Below are 12,022 nucleotides of genomic sequence, written 5' to 3'. Positions count from 1 at the left end.
CCCTCCCCTACTCCGATTGGTTCGCTTGAGTGAAGGGGGAGTGGTGAAGTAGCCTAAAATCTTCGGATTGGACGGTCTGACTGTAGAGCTACCGTTATTGGTCGATAACCTTCTCTGTTAACATTTAATTGGTCAATCTGCACGTCAGTAGTCGTCCACCCCCCCCCCCCCCCCCCCCCCCAGATGCGTCCTCTTTTTCACCATCTCAGATCTGGTCACCCTAATAAAGGATAACAAAAGAACCTAATGGAGAAAAAATATAAATTGGACTGTGAATGGAAAAGTACTAAAATGTGGCATTTTGTCTAAAATTCTGTTTAATCACCAGCGGTCCGCCCAGAAGACGCTGTGCAAAACACTGGACCTCCAAATTTGCCCTCAATGGGACAACAGTGGTCCGCCGTCTCCTTGCTATTGGGGAAGACGTGTTTTCAGCAACATTTTCAGACTCAAATTATAAACTATTGTCTGTTCTTACATGACAGAAGCCACTGCTGAGTAGCCAAAGTATCACATTTAATGTTTTGATGTAAGCGTGGAGAAAATAATAAAGAAGAATATTCTAGAATTCCGTTAAGGACTACAGTCTAAACCAAGACCAGTCACATACCAGCTTCTGGACCTCTCTCAGTAACTGAACAGATCCGAATGCTCTGTGTGCATGAAGAATTCGAATATTCGAATTGTTCGGGTCAGCGAATAGAGAGTAGACGAAAAACGTGTGCTCAGAAAAACCCGCATATGCTGAAGGGTCAGAGGCTTTAAGGATTTATGCTGACTTCGTGGATTTCATATATCCTGTCCCTCTCTGTCCACTCTCTGTGTATACGACTCTCTCTCTCTCTCTCTCTCTCTCTCTCTCTCTCTCTCTCTCTCTCAGCGTCTTCAGTTTGTTGCTTACTTCTCTCAGTGCGTGTCCACAGTCTCTCTCTCTCTCTCTCCTCAAGAAGCGTGTGTCCACTCTGAGTGTTTGGAGAGTTCAGTTGCGGAAGTTTCCGCCCAGAAATCCACTGATAGAGTGAGTAGAGAGAAAGATGCTGGCTGCGATGATCTCTGCTGGTCGCTGGGGATCGTCTGCAGTTAAAGCGGCGTGAGAGCTCTCGGACTGAGCCGCTATGGCCACTCTCCCGGCCTCAGAACGGAGGGCCTTCGCTCTCAAACTCAACAGGTAAAACCTCTCGTTTCTGCTGTTATTTGACCACGTCTAAGCTCCATACACATGAATTCAGAGAGTCTGGACTTTGAGACGTGAACTTGAGGTGGTGTTTATGGGAAGGGAGGGAGGGGAAGAGATAGATTCCGGAGCACGCAGCTACACGTTCTCAAGCTTAGAGGTGAATTCCACCGATTTTGCTAAATTTCTGCATCATCCAACGCTTACGATGTCCCCAAAGTTTTTAAGAGTGGCTTGACGTAAATTCCCCGTAGCAGAAAATTACCGAGGCAGAGTTGTTTACAGTGGCAATGATAGGAACCAGACGTCCCCAGAGAGTGAAAGCTAACTTATGGAGTTCTTACACGAAATATAATATTCCCAGATGGCAGAGACGTTGTTTTGCTATAGTTTCAACATGTCCCTGGCGGAGAGATGAATGCAAAGTGATAGGCAAAATAGTACACAAAGCCTTTACCAGATTTACCACCACACTATCATTATCACCATTACATAGTAGTTGGTAATAGGATGTTTCTTATAGTTAACATAATGTTAGCCATTCACCCCTTTGTTTCTAAGCTCCACTTACCACTTGGTAGCCCACCTGCAGCTTTCGTACTTTGTTAGCCCCTCCCCCCTGTATCGTGTAGTCACTAATGTAGGACTGGAGGATTTCTAACACAAACCGCAGCAATAGATTGGCTACTGTCTCTGACTTTACATCAGCAGTGTGGACTAAGGTGTGTTTACAACTCCAGCAGCACTGCAGTGTCTGATCCACTCATACCAGTGCAGCACACAGTAACACACCTCTACAGTGTCAGTGTCACTACAGCCCTGAGAGTGATCCACCACCCTTGACTTGAACAGTGTTTACCATTGGAGTGCAGGGTGACATGGGGCAAAGAACGAATGTAGAGCAAATGATGGAGTACTGTTTGTAATTGTAGAACAACATAGTGCTCCCATATGGCAAGTGGAGCGACTGAAATTGACAAGGATTTTGGAAATGAGTTGGTAATTTTAATTGTATGTGAATGTTGTCTGTGTTGTACACATCAAGAGACTTGGTTCATAACACTCCAACGAATCCCTGCTTCATAAACTTCACAACAATGATTTCCAAAAAAAAAAAAAAACCCATCAGTTTAAACCAAAAAAAAAGTTTAACGTTTATTGACACATATTCTGTTTAAAAGAGTGAATAATTATAAGTTAATTGTAAGTTTCCTGGTTTCACTTATGCCTGTGTATTTTAAATGAAAAAGAACAAAAGCATAAAAGTTAAAAAAAAAAAAAGAAACATGACTAAAGAGAGAAAGAAGAAAAAAAACAGTGATTTAATTCCCTTACATCCCATTCTAAATAGTAAGATCCGGTCTGTTGTATCATTTCCACTGTTGGTGTGAACCCTCTTTCCTGATCTTACACTAAGGCAGCTCAGGAATAGCCCCTATTTTGTCATCCACTTATAGATGGACTAAAGTGGAAGTTAGTATTGTTTCTTCTCTCACTCATAGCAGGTGGTGAGGAAGTGCATGAAGCCACTGTGCCGGACGGAGGTTCAGTAATACAGCACAAAACACCCATAAGAAAACCCTCTTCTATTATATCTTGTATCACATTGAAATACAGTAGTTCATTCATAAAAACGGCTGTCATATGCTTGTGACATTGCAGTGTGAAAATACTACAGAATAGAGGTTTGTCCTCTCTACTGACCAGATATTTTTTTTTTAAGATTATACAATCACGGCTTTATTCTTATAATCACAGATGTGTTGGAACTGGTTACATTTGCTCAACTTATATAATATTTTCAAGTGAATTTCTTCACTTCCACCACTATACTTCAGTGAGGAAAATAATCAAGTTATTTCTCAGTTATATTGTAGTGATTTATGTTTAGTTATTTATCATTTTTGTGTTTAATTTTCTTCTGTCTTTTGGAGGCAAGCTCTGGACTCCTTTGCTATTTCGAGCAATTCTGATTGGAGGATTATGATTTGAGTTTAGGCCAGAATGATCTCAGAAATAGAATAATTTATCTGTCTTACCGATTTCAGAGTATTGACAAGCGCTGTAATTTCATCAGGACCCAAGTTACTCAGTACTCTCTCTCTCTCTCAGTTTCACCGTAATATAAATATAATGTGGGCGGCACAGTGGCGCAGCAGGGGGTTCGATTCCCGCTCCGGGTGACTGTCTGTGAGGAGTTGGTGTGTTCTCCTCGTGTCTGCGTGGGTTTCCTCCGGGTGCTCTGGTTTCCTCCCACAGTCCAAAAACACACGTCGGTAGGTGGATTGGCGACTCAAAAGTGACCGTAGGTGTGAGTGTGTGTGTGAGTGAATGTGTGAGTGTGTGTGTTGCCCTCTGAAGGACTGCCACCCCCTCCAGGGTGTATTCCCGCCTTGCGCCCAATGACTCCAGGTAGGCTCTGGACATAAGCGGTTACAGATAATGGATTGGATGGATGGATGGATAAATATAATGTTGCTGCCCAAAGAAAAACATGTATCTTCCTTTTTGTTGATTTTTAGTTTACCACATCGTTTGCACACAGCAGCTGTTCTTCACATTGTGTGAAAATTTCATTGTGTATCAAAAACATTTCTTTTAGATGCATTTTTTTTATTGGACAGCAACAATAAAGTAACTTTACTATTACACGAGTCATGATTTTACTAAAAATATGTTACTTGGTCATGGATGAAGCTGATTTTCACCCTGTTCTAACAGAATAATCAATGTCAAGGATTTGGCAATAAAGTTATTTAGTCAAAATAACTACGTCATGTAGGTGTTAAAGAATACATCTACAATACCACTATAGGGCAATATTTAATGAAACTGCTACATTATTGTTTCGCTAGCCTTGGCTTAGATATTAAGTGCAGCATTAATGGATTCTATAGCTGCCCCCTACAGACATTGATTAAACATTTTTAAACCCATCTCTACTCATAATGACATATTCAGGTGTTATTTCACAGAAAAATCCCCTAATGTGTTAAAGGTGGCTTATATGCAACTACACTTTGCCTACATTTAGTATGTGTAAATCTATAAATATTCGGCCAGTCCTGTCTCTATCTCCACTTACTACTCCACCGCTCTCATGCAGCTTTAAAGCCCCAGCACACCAGCTGGGTGCTCAGGTTTATGATGTCCAGGGCCTTGCTTATCTGAATCCTCCTGTAAGAGACTGTTTTAGGAATACTGCAGCTTCAAAGTGGAAAAACCCAGCTATTACACTGATTGCTTATTTCACTCATGATATGGCTTCTACCATATAAAACACCACAAACAGACATGTCAACTCAGTAACAAGAGGTTTTTAAAATATGGTTTAGGACTTATATTGGTCCAAGTAACCTGTAGAACAATCGTTTATTCCAACTCTAAAATGACTATGATGCATTAATATTAGAAATGTTGTGGCACTTTAAATACACATTTCCATACCTATATACTTTCATTATTGCTGAAAACATTGAGCACATCACTGATAACGCCAACAGAGATAATATACATGAAGATTTCTTTTCACCATTATGAACATAATGTCCAACATTCAAAAGCAAAGCTGCATAGAGTTATTTTTGCTCATTTGATACTCACTGTTTCATTTCCTCTTTGGCATGACTAAAAAGGAAATGACAGTTACTCAGTAGTGCTTAAGAAAGAGGACAGAAATGTAAGTTATATTGGAGGGAAGGATTGTACCAACACGGTGAGGCCCACATGCTTTTCACCCTCATGCTGGTCTCATGATGCATGATGAGGACTCCAATAGCAATATGACTTTAAATGCTTGGTGACATGTGTCCTTCAAGTGGAAGGCACATTACAGTAGTTGGTGCTTTGTCGTACCACTCATGATTTTGCTCACATAGGATCCAAACCCAGACTGTTTTGATTATTACTATTATTATTATTATTATTATTATTACATATACAACCAAACACTTAATTTCTCACTAATGCCCTCCATAGGGTGCACTTAGTTTCACTTCACAGCTCATGAAATAATGCTATACAATTAAGTGTCTATAGACAAGACAGCCTAAATCTATAACAAAATTAAATGTAATGTTTGTGATTTTAATATATGTTTCAAAATATTCAAAAGATGTTTCCTCACCACTAGTCGTCTAGTTAGTTTGCATGCTGAAAAATGCTCGGGTGTATGTACACAGCACTAGTTCAGTAAATGGGGGAAAAAAAGAAAGGCTCTGTCCAAGTTGGCTCAGTTATTCTCTCTGTGCGTCTCTGGCTGAGCCACGAGAAATGGCATCTGGAGGTGTTTGGACAGTAGGGAGACCTCTGAACATTGAAAAGCATGACAATAGATGAGGTCTGTGCTGTATTTCTGCTCCAAATGTCAGTAACACTGAATTATTTTTGCTGTTACAGATTACTTTTGGTGGAACTGACCCCATTATATCATATATATTGGAGAGACCGCTAACTGCATGAAAATGTTACTAAACTAAATAACTTCATTTCCAAATGAGTTTCTATGGTAATTAATGTAGTGAACAAATCTTGCAGACAAGTCCAATTTAAGCCATTTAAACATTCTGTTCCACCTTAAAAGAGGCGAAGCTTCTAAATCAGTGGTCACCAACCTTTTTACGTACAAGATGCCAGGCTTAGGCTACTTAAAAAAAATAAATCTGTGTACTTCCAGCCGCGATTGCTCTAAGACTGCAAGGGAAGCTCAGCTTCCCCTAAAATGTAAAAAAATAAGTGATCAAATATATACTGTTGTGTGTACATGTCATTGAATAAATATGCACTACAACGCGATTAACATTTGTTCAGAATCAGCTTCTTATCACAGGTAAAGATGCAGCTTTCCTCTCAATCATTCCCGCAGCTTCACAGTGCTTTAAACAGAGTTCAATAGGGAAGCAGCGAAACGAGACGAGTCGTTGGATAAATGTTGGGCTTTGTCCCGCCCATCAGACGCTCAGCGTCTCTGGTGGTCTATGGGGCAGTGGGCTGGCCCGGACGCTCAGCTTCTGCATGATGATTGGATGATCTGTCTGAGGCTGAATCCCTTTTTGATTGACAGCGAAATGAGCGAATCAGCAATCCTTTGGTGTAAAGATCCATGGGAGCACAGGCGGACACACTTCACATGGGCCAAGGCTGTTTAAGCAGCCTAGCTCTGCTGGCCATTGACAGGACACTAGTCAAGTCCCTGGAAAAGACGCCTTGTTGGTACGACAGGGTCACAGATCATTTTCTTAAAAAGGAACGGAGGGTAGAATTTACGTATAAATAAACCAACACATTTTATGATGTAGGCCGAAATTGAGCTTCCCCTCCTTGAAAGACCAGCATCCGCCACTGTGTACGTCATATCACCTCCAATAACATACAATTAAACTGCTTACATTAATGTACAGCTGAGTGTTGGCTGTAGTGGTACTTAGTGCCTGAGGCTGTCTGTATCAGCTAAACAGGTATTCTGACATGTTGTTAACTATCCTACAGCATACATCTGCCGCCCTGTCGGCTCAGAGAGTACAGAGCCGCAGCCCTATTGGTCAGGGACATGAATTCACATGTATTCGCAGACACAAAAACTGTGTGACCATGGCTTTATATGTCCCTGCTTAAGTAGCTCTCAAACCACTGTGGATACAGAATGACGCAGCTATAGTAACTTAAATGAAATAACTGAAACAGCCATGATTTATCACAATCACCTTGGAGAGTGACCTGTCGATCTCCATCCAACTTGTTGGTGACCACTCTTCTAAATGAACACAAACATGGGGAATCGCCTCCTTTCCAGAATGTTTCCTTTAAAAGAATTGTTTAAAAGGGTGAGCACGGTGTCTTAATCGGTCAATGCAAAAGTTACCACAACTAGAATACATTTTATTTTTCAATATCTTGCCTTCTAATCAACCAGTAATATATGCTTTATACAGTGTCATGGTTCTCTCAAACAACTGTGTCTTTGTTGTATCACAATTTACTCTGTGATTCCTAGACTTGTTCCAAAGTGGTCAGTCAATGGAATAATTCTATGGAGTCTTCCTTAAGGTATAGCTTCATTTGACAAAGCAATCTGGCTGCCTCATCTCACCAGAGACCTCTTCTTGCTGCAGTTGCACCTGCTTACATTTGCACAAGTGCTTTGGAAACAGAGCACTTCAGCATTGAGTGTGATTGCTGGACAATCTGCAGGTAGCTTTCAGCCGCTCAGGCACCAGCAGTTTCTTTTATTTCCATCGTCTGTGGTCATTGTGCTTTCATTTGCTTAAATGATGTCATCACACCAATACACCCTTGCTCTGCAGTGTACAGCGTGGTTTGTTCTTCCTTTGCTTGTGGCTTAACCACACGGGATGCTGGGTCTTTTTTCTGGTGTGTTTATTTTTTTCCATTGTTATAAGCTGCTGTTGTAGGATAATTAAGGCCACGGTGATTGAAACTGTGGAGTCGGTGCCGAACTGTGGAGACTTTGTCCAGTTTGTATATAGTACTTGCGGTGGCATGGATGGCCATAGTGAAAGCGGAATGTACTAATAGACACACAGCAGTTTTGCATATTGGAATTCCTCCTGTCAGCAGGAAGTCTGTTTTATAGGGAAATACATGCTCGTGTCATGCCACTAGTCCATTTTTCTCAGTCACGTTACGCTGACATTGACCTTGCAAGGAAGTTATGAGGGTCCAGTTTCTCAATAGATATGTGCTGCTTCACTAAATCAGATACAGTTTTGGAGAAAAAAACTGGAACATTTTATAGCCACAGGTCACTTTCTTTCTTTCTTTCTTTCTTTCTTTCTAATTTATATACCTTCCTTTTTTCCTTCCACCATCTACATAGCTCCCATGAATACAGTCACTTCTTCTTTTCAGAATGCCTCTACACAATATCATAGACTTTCCAGACTATGTAATATTGGGCTAGAGATGCCAACATTGGCTAGTGTTTTGGAGAGAGGGAGTGCCATCCTACCCATCCAGACACAGTGACTCTCTTGGATTCCAGGTCAGAGTTGGATGCCTCACATTTCTGAAGGGTCTTATCACTGTGTAGCATTCTTAACTCAATAATGGCATCACTAAATCTCTTGTGGCAGATGACTATCAAATACACACAGCAATGATCCAACAGCTGTAAAGCTTTTCTAGAAGAGTGGGAGCTTTTACCGCAGCTATGAGGAAATATTTATTATTAATACTCTTAATTTCAGAAGAAACTATGAATCAGCTGCCCACAAACATTTTGGAAAACCTCTACATCAAATTCTCTACATCACATTAAAATCACAGAAAATGTGGGTTCTGTGATAAGGGCCCTTTAGGATTCAGTTGAAAAATAGGAAGCTACACCAGGGTTGTTTACGAAAACAGAACCAAATTTAACACTGGAGTTGACACTTTCCTCATTCATATAGGGATCTCGATGTGTTCCTGTCATTTGGCATGATGTGGTTAATCACTTATTAAAACAGTGTTCTGCCTTGGGCTGGTTCCAACAGGGTGAACTTGTTGAAATCTGTGCATATTTATATTTAGTTAATGCTTCAGTGGAATAGTTTTGAAGTTTGCTCAACAAATCTCTGTCCAAACTATTTAACACATAGCCTTTTAGCAGTTTATTGTTATAGTCTGAGAATAGCAGGGTTGCGCAATATGGACAAAATTGTATTACTGGGAAACATTTTGCAGGTGACCATTTAGCTTTCAAGGCAGTAAAGTCAGAGTTTTATATTTTCTTCCAAAAGCAACAGTCCAGGTTTGTTTCAAGTGTAGAACAGATGCAACACAACCAAGTGTAAGCTTTGAACATGCCCGGTTTTGTTATGTTGGCTAACAGACGCCTGTTGAACTTGAGGTCATCCAGTGTTAGAGCCATTGGTTAAGCAGCTCTGCCATACAGTTAGTTCCATTTTAGGTATAACTTATTAATTACTGAATAATACATCATAAGAGATACAATAGATAAAAGCAACTGAAAGCAATAAACGAGAGTGTTACCCTGCAGCAGCTGACCACGAGACTGAAATGCTTTTGTCTTTTAAAGTAAAGGAGTGCAAAACAGATATGTTCTCTCCTTGGTTGAGGTGTCTGCTGCATCACTTGTTTGCCTCCAGATTGAAGTGAGGGGACTATTAAAAGTGTTATTGTTATGTTGAGAGAGACCTCACTAGCATTATGCATAGGCATCAACATGGTGATTCGGCTGCTCTGTAATTACTTTCTGCTTCAGAGGGCTGCTTATGTCGACAGGCTACCATAACGTGGCTGAAAGTTTTGTGAGTGTTTTATTGGGTGGAGAGCATGCTTGATGACTTTTCCACGTGAAAGGGCCACTGTCAGTGAGTGTGTTGTCTAAGAATAACACAAAGTCTATTCATTTTAACTTTTGTGTTTTTGACCGGTAGGTTTCTTTATGTAGCTTCTAAAGTTGTTGTCCTGTTATTTCTGACATATGTAATTTAGGTGTAATATTTACTGAAATACATCTCAAAGTGATTTTTATGGGCCAGGCAAAATTTGTAAAAGTGTAGTATAGATGGTAAAATATTTTGTTGCGTATCTAATATACATGTGTTTTTATTATGAGAAGCGTACAAAACCAACACAAGTGAAACTGAAACATAGGCCTCTCTCTGATTATTACCTATGAGATTTATCTTCTAAAAAATCGTACTGACTTAGTCTTCAGCATTAATCAAGAAACCCATAACGCATTTGTTAGTGGTTAAGTTATAAAAAAAAAATCCTTGGTTTATTCCAATTCAAATCCCCTGAGAGGAAAGATAAAAAATCTCCAAGCAATAAAACTATGAACTGTTGGTATTGGTGGCTTGTGTACTGCACAAACAGCTGCTACCTTGCAAAATGTGCTATGCACCAATCTTGGAAAATGGCTGATGTTTTGTAGTTGGCTGTAATTGAAGTAGGGATGTAGGGCTGCTGAGGGGGCAGTAGTACAGCTCAGTTTTAGGACAGATAAACTTTTAACTGCAAAACTGAAGTTTTGTTGTATTAGAGTAAATGTATATGCAGATTTGTTGGCTAGCCCATCTTTTGAACTGTTGCATTGTGAGAAAATATGTTTTAAATTACAGAATCTTGGGAGGCACAGTGGCGTAGCAGCTCAAAAATGTCTATAAGTGGGTGTATGTCTGTGTTTCGTCCTGCAAAGGACTGGTGCCCCCTCCAGGGTGTGTTCCCGACTTGCTCCCAGTGATTCCAGGTAGGCTCTGTGCCCACCGCAACCCTGAATAGGATAAGCGGTTACAGAGAGTGAATGAATGAATGAATGAACGAATGAATGTATAGAGTAATTTTACAGTAAATCCATTACAATAAAATCACAGTACGTATCAGTGAACTGACTGAGATTCACTTCAGTCCAGAAACACTGACCCACAAGCCCACTCTAGATACATTAGCTATAGCTACACATACAACAACCAGCTGAAGCACTGATTCCATGTCTTACATGAACAACATCAGACACACATTCATTTACATTATGGTTAAAGCTAAAGAATATATATGTTTATTATTAGCTTATTATTATACATTTTCTTGCATTTTCTGTGTTGCATTTTCCTTCTGTAGGGATTGCATGGAATTCTGGGCAGCTGCTTTTTACAGGAACATACTGTAAAAAAAAAAAGTTAAGAATAAATGTTAACTTCCCAATTATAACATACTGTAATTCAAGAACACAGTGTAGAATGGTAAAAGTGTATATTAATTTACCATTGCAGGAACGTTAGTGTGTATCTCCTGCTCTGTGTGCTTTCAAGTATTGAATATTAGCACAACACTTTACTATAGATGTGTTTTTACCACATCTGTTTCATCTCAATATGCCAGCCAATGACACTGATCTTTGTTCATCTTATTTGAATAAAGCTGGTCCAGAAAGCAGCAGAGCAAAACAATCAGGGTGTACACGTGAGGTTTGATATATCAGTACTATGTGTATATTTTCACCAGTTCCCAAATTTTATTATATTAAGACACATTTTTAAAAATAAAATATCCAACAATTAAGATGAGAAGCAGTTGTTGTACACTTTTAAGGTCAAACATTGGATGCATTAGCTTTATATTTTAAACTAATTATGTTTAAATATAAGCATAATTAAATATTTTGGTTAAAACCATAGCTGTTTCTGTTTATATGCCACACACTGGGCACATGATGGTCTACTGTCATGATATGACCTCTGCAACATAAAAAGATCAAAACAGTTTTACAGTCGTATGTCTGACAGAAATTAAAGTGGGTGTGCATCTTTGTGAGTGTGTGTGTGTGTTTGTTTGTTTGTTTGTTTGTGTGTGTGTGTGTGTGTGTGTGTGTGTGTTTGTGTGTGTGTGTGTGTGTGCCTGTTAGACATCAAAGACATTGTATAATGTGCATGGTGGATTGGTCCAAGATTCCTCCCAAAAATGTGTTCTGCAGCTTTATTAAACATTAAAGGAAGAGGCTTAGTTCTGCAATCTTGGCAGGGGAAGTTGCACTAAGCTGCACCAAATATGTATTACTTCTGTAAAACAGTGGATTACATATAATTGCATTGGTTTAAGGACAGATGCTTTTTACTTTTGTGTACACTTTTGCTCATGACTCTCATGCTACTCTGTAATAATGTATATATTATATTAGGGAGATTTTCTAATATAAAACCCAAATAAAAACTCTTGGAGAGTAAGTGTACTCATTAAAATGGGAATCATTGGTTAATAAAGTCACAGTATTTTATTTTGTCCTTCATACACATTTTCATGGCTAAGACTCTAAATTCTGTAAAGCTAATTTGTGACGACATCAACTGTAAAAAAAACATGCTCTGTACATTAAACTTAACT

General features: G+C 39.5%; 1 protein-coding gene across 1 annotated transcript in view; it reads left to right on the top strand.

Moving 5' to 3' along the window:
• Nucleotides 1–931: 931 nt before the first annotated feature.
• Nucleotides 932–12,022, top strand: part of dock8 (dedicator of cytokinesis 8) — a 66,648-nt gene continuing 55,557 nt past the window's right edge. Inside the window, exon 1 of the mRNA XM_066643354.1 lies at nucleotides 932–1,168. Within this exon, the coding sequence (XP_066499451.1) occupies nucleotides 1,116–1,168 (53 nt within the window). The 5' untranslated portion in view covers nucleotides 932–1,115. The remainder of the gene's footprint in view (nucleotides 1,169–12,022) is intronic.

Source organism: Hoplias malabaricus, chromosome 14 (genome assembly GCF_029633855.1).
Source record: "Hoplias malabaricus isolate fHopMal1 chromosome 14, fHopMal1.hap1, whole genome shotgun sequence".
NCBI lineage: Eukaryota > Metazoa > Chordata > Actinopteri > Characiformes > Erythrinidae > Hoplias > Hoplias malabaricus.
This window is presented reverse-complemented; position numbering and strand designations above follow the sequence as displayed.